At 42.3% G+C, this 13,410-nt stretch overlaps 1 protein-coding gene across 1 annotated transcript in view; it reads left to right on the top strand.

Moving 5' to 3' along the window:
• The window catches only part of PDXK (pyridoxal kinase), an 84,679-nt gene that overhangs the window by 56,440 nt on the left and 14,829 nt on the right, over window positions 1–13,410 (top strand). The window contains exons 4-7 of the mRNA XM_077817815.1: window positions 2,712–2,795; window positions 6,690–6,736; window positions 9,111–9,196; window positions 10,535–10,580. Of these exons, the coding sequence (XP_077673941.1) occupies window positions 2,712–2,795; window positions 6,690–6,736; window positions 9,111–9,196; window positions 10,535–10,580 (263 nt within the window). The remainder of the gene's footprint in view (window positions 1–2,711; window positions 2,796–6,689; window positions 6,737–9,110; window positions 9,197–10,534; window positions 10,581–13,410) is intronic.

The raw sequence follows: 13,410 nt of genomic DNA, 5'->3' as shown, positions 1-13,410 counted from the left end.
CAACCTTTAACATGAAGAAGCCTTGTCTATGTCTGCTGGGGGTCAGCTCCCCATCTCCATTGGCCATGGGCAACACAAGCACTACCTTGCAGGCCTGTGCAGGGCCTCACACTCTCTCTCCAGATTAGCTAGAGGCACACTCCAACCTCTGAGTGCACCCCCAGAGCGGTCAAGCCCTGGCTCACTGAACACTCGCAGCATTTTCAGATTTGCTGCTCCCAAAGAAACAGTACACCACCGCTTACCAGGTCCACGTCAGATCACTGATTTGCTTCACACACACACAGCACTTAGATATGATTATAGTGAAATCAGATAAAAGTTTAATGGACTTGCTACTTCTTGAATCTCTATAGTTTAAGTACTGGAAACACGTGGTTACAAGTAAAATGAGATTATAACTTGTAGTCTAAAGCCTAGACTTAACTAACAAGGTACTTTCTTGTCTAATGAAGTTTAGTTCACTGAAAGTCTTTGCAGCATTTTCCAACCAGGTTGGCTGTGACCCTCCTTTCATAAGGCAGGACACAATGATAGTTCCTCTCCTCAGTGAAAGAGCCAGGCCATATCTCAGTTATACCCCTACAATCTGTGTCTTTACTTGTAAACATGATCCTCCCTGTTATGTTTTTTCCCCACCCCCCTGCAGCTTTTATTTCTGGTGATTTCACAATCTCTCTATTAGCACCAGGATCAGTAATGCAAATAGTCCTCCATTGTGAAGCAGACAATACACTATACACACATTACCGGAGAAAGATAAGCATCTCTTTCCTCATAGCTGACAGGTGCATGTTTATCCCTGAGGATACAATTCTGTCATGGAGGTCAAGGATTCTGTGACTCAGGGACGGGTCACGGGCTTCCATGAATTTTTGTTTATTGCCCGCAACCTATCCCTGACTTTTACTAAAAATACCCATGACAGAATCTTAACCTTATTTATCACCTTCTGGTGCCCTACTTTAACACACAGACCTTAATAACAGAATTTTCAGTACAGATACATAATTTCTTAAACATTATCCATCCATACATTTTGCAATGATGGTGATGACCAGTGGGCAGTTGGCTCTTGGTAGAAAGGACCTCGCATGCCACTCTTTGGTAAACTTAATGTGCATATTCTTGAGCAAGGGAATCCCCTGTTAAAACTCTGTGCCTTGCTCTGCTATTTGAGCTTCCTGGATCACACCTGCTATTAAACCAAACGGTGAAATGAAGTCAATTTGGGGGCAGATGGATCTGACTGTCACTTGGATCCCTCGTTTTGCTGGCTTACCTGGAGAAGAGCTAGTGTTATGTTTGCTGTGTGAACCTAAATTGTGTTACATTTGCTTCTGTGAAAGGTTGCTCCCAGATCTTTTCACAGTTACCTTACTTTGACAAGACATACCTTAGGGGAAAAATTAGCCCCAGTTCTGTGGAATGCTTGAGATATTTGTGTCAATAATTTACTAACACACTCTCTCTGAGAAGGTGAATAGTTGTTAGCATAATCTACAGAGATCAGCTTATGATGGCTGCTCATTATAAATCCACTTCTCCCATCTGACACCAGTGCCTCCTTGCTGAAGTAAACCGGATTTCATGGATGTGGAAACTGCACTCATTTTTCTCTGCTTCTAAGAAAGAAGCATTTCTATGAATTAATGAAAACTCTGAAATGTGCTTAAGTATTTAGTTACTGTTGGCATTTCTGAGCCAAAAGCTGGGGGAGACCATTTTGCTACAGAGCACTATCACTTGTGATGCTAGTAGTATGAGAGCCCAGTGGGATGAAATGAAATCAGCTTCCAACTTGCTTTAGTATTAAACATCTGAAGAAAACTTAAGGTACAATATATTAAAAATGAGTTCTATGGTTAAACCTTTATCCAAACAGGCTAGAGACAGGGTGCATGTGACGTCTATACTGCAGTCATGGGGTATGATTGCATCCTGTGTAAACACACACAAACTAGTTTGCGTACTGGAGCAGTGAAGCTATGGCAGCATGTCATAGCTGAATAATTATTTGCATGTCATTGTGAGCCATCCATGCAAGTAATTACTCAAGGTTCCAGGTCGGCCTGTACAGCCAGCACTGCCTAGACTTCACTGCTCCCATCATCCCCAAACTAGTTGGATTAAAGCTTAGGTATGTGAACACAATCTGCAATCCTACCCTGTCATTGCCGTGTAGACATACCCGGGTTTACGTTTTCTTCTGTTAGGTTAGGACGTTGGCAGCCTCACAGATAACACTGGTTTTCAACAAGAAGGCTGCCTCCAGCACAAGTCTCAGAAATGCTAATGAAATTTAAAACTTTATATTTCCCTTTCTCATTTGCTGCGTCCTGAACAATGCTGTTTATACTATGAACTTTCAAACTGGTGTTTTGAACAAAAGGGGAGTGTTTTCTTTTTTAAATTTTTTTTTTATTTCTGAGCATTTAGACCACATATTGGGCAATTCCTATGAAAGACTCATTTACTAAGACTTATTTTCTTTTAGAGGTTTAATTGGGTGAGTTAGCAAGTGTTGATCTTGCCTTTGTTCTGTATCTGCTTATCCCTAAATAAAATATTAAGAAGTCTTCAGTTCTAAACACTTCTTTTTCCAGGAATGGGAGGAAATGACCAGCATTCCTTTCTGCATAGAGATGTGTCTGATGTAAACAAAATGTTGCTCTCTGAAATTAACTTAAAAATTATTTTTCTGCCTAAAGGTTACACGAGGGATGCATCATTCCTTGCAATGGTGGTTGATATCGTTCAGGAGTTGAAGCAACAGAACTCTGATCTAGTGTACGGTAAGGACTTGATGGCTTTTAAGTTTTTCAGTCTCAATATTTTCTGTGCACATGTTGAAATCCCTTCAGGTGAAGTCAGTCCTCTGACATTATTCTGAATTTCACAACAATGCCCTGTTTTGACCTTGCTGAGACTCCATTGGAATGTCAGTTTAGTGTTGCTAAAGTGATTTATTTTTTTTCTTTCTACTTTTGTGCCTTCTTCTGCTTTTCTTGCATCATGCCGGCCAAAGAAAGATATGCCTTAAGGAGTGATCCTCTCTATCTAGCAAAGTCCTGTGAAATCCTATCTAGTTGCTGCTGTTTGTTGCTTAGCAATGAGGGCGTGAGACGTACTGATAATACTGGAAACTGATGTCTTCGCTTGATCCTCAGATACAGACTTCTCCACGTTGTCCTGTGAAGGTGTGTCAGTCACATCCTGGAGGTGGCACCCTGGCCTTTTTATTTCTGAAAGGCCAGTTCAGACTCCAGGACCATTTAGTACTGGACCTGTCTCTGAGATTACTCATGAGGGCTGGCAGATGACAGTAATGTTCTGCTGCCCATAGCTGGCCAGGCTCAAACCAGCAATAAAGGGATGAAAACCTGCATTTCCCATTACTAGTCCCCTGAGTTATCCAGTTCCTTGATCACCGTAGGTACTTTGAATGGCCATGGTCAAATCCTACAGACCCTAATCAGGCAGAACTCCTATTTAAGTTGCACAGTCAAGTCAGTGGGAGCTTTCCATGAATAGGGACTGCAAATGATGGCCTGACCCAATGGTCTTCAGATTCTGTAGAGCTGCATGGTCAGAACACTCCCCAAATGATTCACAAGCAATTATCAGTTGAAATAGATGACTCAGATCCTGGATTTATTAAACTGTTCCTCTAGCTAACAGAATTCTTATTGGTTTTGGCGTACATCTCATTTGAGCCAGCAGCACTTAGATTTCAGTCACTGACTTTGGCCTGCAGAGCTGAAGAATTGTAACCACCCTATGTTGGCCAATCTCAGGTGTCCACCGGGTGCCAAATTGCAGAGAAGAAGGGGGTTCCTGTTCGCCCCATTCTAAAGCATAGCAGTGATGTCAACAACTTCTAGGTGAAAAATACTCAGATTCACTTTGATGTTTTGTGTAGAGTAGCCCATAAATAAGTGCCTCATTCAGTCATGATTTGTAGGCATTACAAATGTATTATAAGTAGCAGACAGTTCCTGTTGAAATAAATAAAAGCATCAGCGGTACAGTTTTAAAATCAACAACCTTCTATGAACACCACAAAATACATAATAATTCTGCTGACATTAAAAGACTGTCTATCCTGGAGTTCCAATTAAACCATGTTTAAATAGTTCATGATGGAAACAACATGCCTATATAGTATCAAATCTCCGCATAAATGTCTAATTGTGTTACAGTGGTTTTTGTGAACTGGTTTATATAGCCTAGAAGAGGGCCAGGCAGTACCATGGCTTTATAAAACCATTTTGTAACCTGATTAGTACTATATATACCAGGATTTGGAGCAGTCTACATAGCAGCTTCTACCATTTCAAGGCAACATGTTATAACACGGTTGGGAAGACTGTCATTCTAACACTGTATTGACGTGGTAAAAATTATTGTGTAAGCTGGCCTAAAGCCAGCACTATACAGCAAAGAACAATGTTTAAACATGGCTCTGGCTAATGTGATTTGAATCTGTCTTTTGTTAGACACCACAACTTAAATTTAGGCCCAGGATATATGCTTTACTTTTTTTTTAAAAGCAAACAGGCTTTTTTATGTTTTTTAAAAAAAAGTATGAAACATATATGAAGAGAAATATTTTTCATGAGCGATGGTGGTTTTTTTTGTTTAAACCTTCATTGAAAATATTTCTCTGATATGTTATGAAGCTCCCAAGAGCTTTGTACTAGAGCATGAAATCAGAAAATAGACTATAAACAGAAACTGAAACCACCCAGTTCAGTTTTATAGAATTATAGGGTTAAAAGGGACCGCAAGGGTCATCTAGCCTAACTGCCAAGATGCAGCATTTCTTGTGTCTAAACCATTCAAGACAGATGGCTATCCAGCCTTCTTTTGAAAACCTCCAAAGACCTCCCTAGGCAGTCTGTTACATTGTCCTGCTGTTCTTACAGTTAGGAAGTTTTTCATGAGATTTAATCTACATCTGCTATGCTGTAATTTGAACCCATTGTCTCTTGTCCTGCCCTCCATAAGAGAGGGCGAGAATAACTTTTCTCCATCTTTTTTATGGCAGCCTTTCAAGTATTTGAAGACCACTATCATGTGCCCCCCCCCCCATTCTCCTCTTTTCCAAACTAAACATACCCAGTTCCTTTAGCCTTTGCTCACATGGCTTGCATTCCATCCCTTTGATCATCTTTGTCATTCACCTCTGGATCCTTTCCAGTTTCTCTGCATCCTTTCTATACCCAATTTGGATCACTGGACTCCAGCTGAGGCCTAACCAGAGCCAAGAAGAGCAATACTATCACCTTCCGGGACTTGCATGCTATGCCTCTATTAAAGGAACCAAAAATTGCATTTGCATTTCTGACTCATGTTGAGGTTGTGATCCACCACAGCTCCCAGATCCTTCTCAGCAGTGCTGCTGCCAAGCCAGTTATTCCCCATTCTGTATTTGTGCTTTTGGTTTTTCCTCCCTAAGTGTAGCACTTCATATTTGTCTTTGTTGAATTTCATTTTGTTGTCTATAACCCACTTCTCCAATTTATCAAGACCCCATTGAATTTTAGCTCTATCCTCCACAATGTTTGCAACCCCTCCCTAGCTTTGTGTCATCTGCAAATTTGATCAGTATGCTTTCTATACCTACATCCAGATAATTAATAACAATGTTAAATAACAGTGGACCCAGAACAGATCCTTGTGGAACCCCACTTGAGACCTCCTTCCAATTTGACATTATTCCATCAATAGTTATTAGTTACTCATCATTTGCTGTTGTTTAACCAATTATGTATCCACTTAATGGTAGTTCATTGACCATCTGAAAGAAATATAAAAAGTGGGCAGCAAAATAGCAGGAAATAAACTTAATTTGTAGAATTCTTTCAGATTAATGAGTGACACTGGTGCTGGTAAGAGAGGTTAAGAACTTTATGTGGTGCCAAATGCCGAGGTTGTTTCTCTGAGATGTTCCCTTTGTCACCAATAGAAATTTGCCTGAGCAAGGACTGACTGAACATTGAATAAGAACCTTGGGATTTGTCCCATGATTTGTATCTTGACAGTGACTCTCTTAATACTGTGGACAGCATTGCTGTTCCAGAACACATCACCAGTTGCTGGACTATTGCCACTCTTATTTTGAAATTTAAGGTCACTCTGAATAGGCTATTAATGTGATTGATGATCCTGAGACTGCACCATAAATGTCTGTCTTAATCCTAATTTTATCATGATTGGTATGTGTCTACAAAATCTGCTCTGGAAGAAGAGTTTTCCTTCTTAATTAAAATAAAATAAGGCTTTTGTGTGACACAATCTATAAATATAAGCTCCTCCCCTTTTCTTCCCAGATTTCACTAATTTTTATTGCTCTGAACTGAGGCAGTGGTTCTCAGCATTTTCCATCTCACAACACCCCCTCCTCCACCTCTAACCAGGACATCCGGCCCCCAAAATTTAACAATATGGAGAGGGCAGAGTGGTCACAACCCTCTGATACCTGTTTTTGACATCCTCCTCCCACCCTTTCCCTTCGTGGATCACAAACTCCTGCTCCGATGTACTGCAAGAGTGGGTCAAATGACACAAGTTTATAAAATGACAGTATTGTACCATGTCTCCTACTGTTGGGTAAAAGTATATCTCCCCACAGGGACTACGCAGGGGTCCTCTGTTTCTAAGGTTGGTCTTATTTTCTGTTGCAGTGTGTGATCCAGTGATGGGTGACAAATGGAATGGAGAAGGCTCTATGGTTGGTAATTGTCTGCTTGAACCATATTTAGATTGACAAGCTGCTTATACCAGAACAAAGCTACCTTGTTCAAACTTGAGTCTGAATTCCAGTGTCGCATTTATAGAGCTCTTACTTTATTTCAATGAACTTAGTGTTTCTGAAGTGTGCTAAATGGATAGCCTTGAACGGTGGTCCCCTATCAACCCACAGAACAACTAGCATACGGACTGTCAGGGAAAAATTTCCTCCATGCCACTCAAAGTGCATTAGCCATCTATCATTGCGAAGGCCTCTCCGTTGACAATGCCAACAAAACTGCCAGTTGTGATTTGAACACCTGCCCACTAGCAACTAATCTGGGGTGACTCATTTCACATAGATTTCCCAACAGCCATTAGCCAGAACTTTCCCCTCGGGGGTGACACATGGCTCTGCACACTGTCCCTCTCTGTGGGCACCACCCCCTCAGCTCCCATTGGCCACAGTTCGCCATTCCTAGCCAATGGGAGTTGCGGGGGTGGTGCGCGCAGGCAGGAGCAGTGTGCGGAGACCCTTGCCCCCCCTCCCTGGGGCTGCAGGGGTGTACTGGCCACTTCTGGGAGCAGTGTGGGGCCAGGTCAGGCAGGGAGTCTGCCTTAACAGGAGCCCCGCTGCACCACTGCAGATCACGATCGACTGGGAAAGTCTCCAGGATTGACCAGTCGATCGCGATTGACCGGTTGGTGACCACTTGTTTAGGCTTTGTATAAATATGTAGTTTTAGTGTTTCCTTTGATTTTTCTCCCTGCAGGGATAACTTCTGTTTGTCTTGCTCCTGGGGTTATACTCTGGTACTAGCTTTACCTGTCCCCAGGTTTTAAATACTGCCCTTCATGGGAAGCTGTTATGAATGTAAACGATGGACATACTTGCTGCTTCATTCAACATGATGAACAGCATATCAGACAAGTGCAGCATCTGCAACTCCTTGACTAGGAGAACACACTAGTCTGTTTAGGTACAAAGTACCTCAAGGATAAACATGCTCCCAGCCTATGAGCCAGGCCCCTCTGGGACTGAGAAAGCTGAGTATTCCTCCTCCAGGCAGCTTTGGCTCTTCCATCTTCATCCAGTTCTCACGGGGGGGACCTGTAGACCCCCAGAGAGAAAAGTCATTCTCCTTTCCCAGGCTATACTACAAGGCTGCTATAACTCCCAGCCTTCTGAAAGTAAAGACTGCATCAAGATGGAAGAAGGGCTCCTTGAGCTCACACAGGAACTCCAGCTGCAGCATTTCATCTGGTACAGGCTTGCACTAGCTGTCTGGCACCAAGTGAAGAGTGAGTGGCCTCACGGGCCGCTCCGCAGTACTGTCTGAACTGACACACTCAACACCCGCTCCATTGGCTGATGCCGACCTCATACCGTCAGTAATTCCAGTGCTGACCGTGGCACTGATGCTGTTTGACCGCTTAACCTGAGGGGCTGGCGGGCTTTCCTCCCAACATCCCAATTGTGGACTTCTGTGGAACAGCAATGTGGTCATCTGCCGACACGTTTGCTAAGCACTATGCCGTCTGAATAGCTTCCGTTCTACAGTCCATTATTCAAGTAGACGCCAAACTCCCACCACCTGAAGGAGCAGTGCTTGGGAATCACCTGAAGCGCACAGCCACTCGGAGGGAAAAAAGGTTACGTCTCTGTCCAGTAACTATTGGAGATATGCACATACATATCCCATGACTCACCCTTCTTCCTTGCTCCTTCGGAGGCTAATGTTGCCAAGCTATCAGTGAGAAGGAACTGAAGGGAGGCTGGAGTTCCCTCACCCTTTATACCCTTGGTTGGAGGCACAAGGACACATGAGCTGGCATGTGCACTACCCCAACAGGACCGCTGACTAAAAGTCTCTCTGCCAAGCGTAGTGGGTGCACAAACAGCTACGGTGGAAGGTATATGTGCGCAACACGTCTCAACGACAAATAGTCACTGTATAAGATAAAAAGTAACAGTTGTAACTTTTTTGGGGGGGGGGGGGAGTAGTTTTGAGCCAGGAATCTTTGGTGTCCCCTCCCAGCCCACATTAATGAAGTTATTCTTACAACAACCATGCCAGCTGGAGAACAATTCCTCATTTAACAGAGGCGAGAAAGTGAGACACGGAGAGGTTAAAGGACTCTTCCAAAGTCGCATAACAAGTCAGTTGCAAAGCTAGGAAAAGAAGCCAGGAGTTATGACTCCATTTATTGCTCTAACTTCTAAGTATTCCTGCAGGTTGGAAACTGAGTAGTCCACTAGGTTACAGAATGTATGTTAATGTATGGAAATCAAATTTAAATGAAGGAAAATTACCACTGTAACTACCACAGTAATTACTGGCAGAGTTCATTATCATTTTCCTATTGTTTTTCAGTATGTGCCAAAGGATCTTCTCCCAGTCTACAGGGACAAAGTTGTACCCATTGCAGATATAATAACTCCTAATCAGTTTGAGGCTGAGTAAGTACGCTTGGTAAATCTGGGGCTAAAAGAGGAACAAATGAACTCTGTTCCTCCCATTATATTCGGTAAATTGGCTTTTGTTTGTGTTTATGGGTTTTGTTACTGGTGGTTTTTTTTTTTTTATTGTTTTTAAATGGAGCTCCTTAGTAAATCTTGAAGATTGCTTGTTTAAAAAAATATTATTTGAATTTCACCTTTTTAAATAACTCCCAAAAATATCCCATTTTCTTAAACATCTCAATTTTATAGTTACTTTTAATGGACTGTGTCCAAAGGTAATTTCTGGAGCTTGTTGGAAAATATTTGTCCCCCGCCACCTTCCCAGTGCAAAAAAATAATTCTTTTTTTTTCAGTTTTTTATTTTTGTTTTGTTTTCCCCACAAATAGTCTGGCTGAAGACTGAAATAGTTGGCTTTGGAAATACCATAGCAATACCTCATGATTCCCTTCTCCCCCCTAGGCTGGGTTCCCTGATCATAGAATATCAGGGTTGGAAGGGACCCCAGAAGGTCATCTAGTCCAACCCCCTGCTTGAAGCAGGACCAATTCCCAGTTAAATCATCCCAGCCAGGGCTTTGTCAAGCCTGACCTTAAAAACCTCTAAGGAAGGAGATTCTACCACCTCCCTAGGTAACGCATTCCAGTGTTTCACCACCCTCTTAGTGAAAAAGTTTTTCCTAATATCCAATCTAAACCTCCCCCACTGCAACTTGAGACCATTACTCCTCGTTCTGTCATCTGCTACCATTGAGAACAGTCTAGAGCCATCCTCTTTGGAACCCCCTTTCAGGTAGTTGAAAGCAGCTATCAAATCCCCCCTCATTCTTCTCTTCTGCAGGCTAAACAATCCCAGCTCCCTCAGCCTCTCCTCATAAGTCATGTGTTCCAGACCCCTAATCATTTTTGTTGCCCTTCGCTGGACTCTCTCCAATTTATCCACATCCTTACCCAAAAGATCAGTTTAAATCTCCCATGATGCATCATGGTCTTGCCTCTTTTACTGAGGGAGTCCCATGTCTTTGGTTCATCATGGGAGATGGAAATGTTTGTGATGCAGACAATTCACTGCAACATAACTTAGACTACCCATTGGTTTCACGTACAGAGCTTTTTAAATTTTAGTCAGTTGCCAATAAGATAAGAAATTTCTATCTATTGTATGCAAAGACACTGAAAGACAGTCTGGTACCACATGCTATTTAATATAGCCAATGGTTTGCTCAAGCCCTCTTGTAAACAAGATACCATATATTCAGAGATTTAATCCTGGTGAGCAAAGCAAACAGTGATTGTCCATAGTATATATGCTTTTTAATCTTCTTTCTTGACTGCTAGGTTGCTCACTGGCAGAAAGATTCACACAGAAAAAGAAGCTTTAGAGGTACGTAGGTGTGTGTGTGTCCAGAGGTTTGCCTGCAATTTTGCAGTTTATAATTTGTGTCCTTAATGCTTGCATATTGTCTCCCGTGTCACCTTCTCTGTAATGTCTCTGCAAAGCTGTAGTGATTCAGGTCACACTTCATGCACAGAAAACTTCTTATGGTTAGTGTCGGACTGTTGAAGGAAAGTCTTTTAAAAAGACTTAAATAAAACCAAAACAATGATATTAAATAGAGCACTGTGGACTTAATGCCACTGAGATGTAAGGATGGGGTGGGGGGTGAAGGAGCCCCCATATATTATAAATGATCACACTGCCAGTCATGGAGAAATGCACTAGTTAGGATGAAAACCATACTCTTCATTCAAATGACTGTTGTGGTGTGCTAGCTGCTCCCCCTGCTGCCAGGATGAGACTGCAGGGCTAGCACAGCCAGCTTTCACTCTGCCACAGGGCTTGCTAGAGAGGAAAAAGTTACCAGCAAGCTCTGCGGTGCAGCAGGGAACAGCACTGAGGAAAGTGTGTGCAGGAAGGGTTGGGCTCAGGGTCCTATTCTGCTGTAGGTAGCTGCAGCTGGAAGGTTCTTAACTTTAACTTCTAGAGGGGCTGGGTGTCTTACTATCCAGAGAGCTGGTCAGCAGGATGGGGCTTGTGGTGCTCACCCCAGAAGTGCAGAGGACTAGCAGCCAGGCTGCAACTATGGTCTTCAGGCACTTCCAAATAGTAGGCACAGAGGAACCTGAACCTTGTCCTGCGAAAGCTAGCATCATGATCTGACAATGCCAGAAGCTGCAGGTTTCACAAACTTCCTGTTCTACAGTAAGGATTTGTCCTTGTAGGGTTAAATCCTCTCGTTCTTACGCAAGCTGAACATATGCTGAAGTCTGCAGGGTTGGAATGTAAAGTGTAAAACTAGGGATTTGATGTATTGTTGACTTGAGGGGCTCAGTTCTATGTTCTAACACACACTTCCTTTTGGTGAATACAATTGACTCCTTCAGTAAAGGACTCTGGAATTATTTCTCCTGATTTGATTTTTCACCTTTTTTTAATGTTTTATCTGAGAATTGTATTCCAGTGGTCATGCTAACACCCAGGATAGTAGTGAACCTACAGCAGCCATGATCTTTGCAGTTTTTCCTCCAGCAAAGCCATCTGAATGTCGCTTGCTGATTGTTTTGTTTTTTTTTCCCCAGTGGAAAGCAGCTCAAAAAATCTCAGCCATTTTTATTCCTGTTTTGCATCCCCCAGCATGCCCTGTCCAGGGAATACCCCTCATGTGACTCACCACTAATTATAACAGTGTCTTTGCTATTCTCATCAATGGAATCAAGAGCCTAAGTAGAGTGGAGTGGTTATGCTGCTAGTCATGCTTACAAGCCATTAGCTTTCAGTTTGTACGTTCCAGTCCCACACAAGAATGGTGATAATATGCTACTGAGTAACTGTTTTACAAATGAATTCTCTACCAAGCAGTGTGATTGCTGGATGTTAACCCTTATTTACTGATAAAAATCTTGTCTCCTCCAGGGAGGAGACAATGTGGTAATAAATGTACCTTACCCGTTTGAAGACTAGTTTCTTGTAGGATTTTCTTTTCCTTCTGGCCATGTTTTTCCTCAGCTGCCTGCAGCATACAGGGTCTGTTCCACATGATCTCATCTGCACAGCAAAGACCAAGGCTGGAATTCTGGCCCCACTCAAGTCAATGGGAATAAAGTCAAGAGTAGGGCCAGGGTTTTACCTCAAGTGCAGAGCAAGTAGAGCTGGTTGGGAATTTTTTGACAAATGTTTTGTTTTTTCATTAGAAAATGCCAATTAATCAAAAGAAACATTTTTGTGAAAAGTGTATTTTCATGAAAATTGAGTTGGAAAGGTTTCTCAGGTTGGTGGGGAGGGAAGAGAGTGACCCCCAAATACCTTGTGATTAGGGCACCCTGTTTCAAATCAGGTAGAGTAGGGACTTGAACCTGAGTCTCCCACATGCTGAGTGAGTGCCTTAATCACATGGCAATTTGCTATTCTGGAAAGCAGAGCAGGAGTCTTATGTTTTTCCCCCAAGGCTCAAAGGCAGAATGAAAACAGGTTTGTTTTTTTGGTTTTTTTTTTGAAATCTTGAAACTTTTTCCAAAATGCAATTAATGTTATCTAGCTAGCTCTAATAGCAAGATCAATTGCAACACTGTGTAATCCCCTAACACAATTATACATGGTCTGGTGTTATTGTAGAGGTGAATAAATCATGCTAGAGTCTTAGATAAGCCTGCCTTGGCATGGCCATGCTACAGTCTTGTATTCACTTGTATTTGGAGGCTGGGCCATGGCTTAGGAACAGAATTCTCTCTTCTGCTCTAGAACACCAACCTGAATGTTTAACTGTGCTGGGTCTGCATAGTTGAGACTTCCTTTGTTGTGAAGATCTGGCCCTAAGCTAGGTCGTTTATTCTTCAAAGACAGAAAAATCTTTGTTCTATTACTCTGCTACATCAATCAGATAAAGAGTTGCCCAAGTAGGGTGGAAACGGGACACCCATGCAGCTAGCAACGGTGTACTAACGATTGTTAGAAAACCATGGAGTGAACCATGTTATAACCTTGAATAAAAGCATTGCACAATGGATGCCTCATGGAAAATTATGAAGAAGGTTTCTATTAGAAACGGCTCTGCCACAGATACCATCCACTTGCTTTTCCTCTTTTAAAAGACCATTTATAAACCAGTTCTCAGAATTACTATTCCATGGTGTCTGAATTGTTGCGCACCGTGAGAGATCACAGTATGTACTGGTCTGGTAACATCAGTAATGCCATTGACTGGTTCCTGAGCAGG

The sequence above is a fragment of the Eretmochelys imbricata genome, chromosome 1 (assembly GCF_965152235.1).
Source record: "Eretmochelys imbricata isolate rEreImb1 chromosome 1, rEreImb1.hap1, whole genome shotgun sequence".
Lineage (NCBI taxonomy): Eukaryota > Metazoa > Chordata > Testudines > Cheloniidae > Eretmochelys > Eretmochelys imbricata.
The sequence above is the reverse complement of the archived record's forward strand: the minus strand, read 5'-3'. Positions and strand labels throughout refer to the sequence as shown.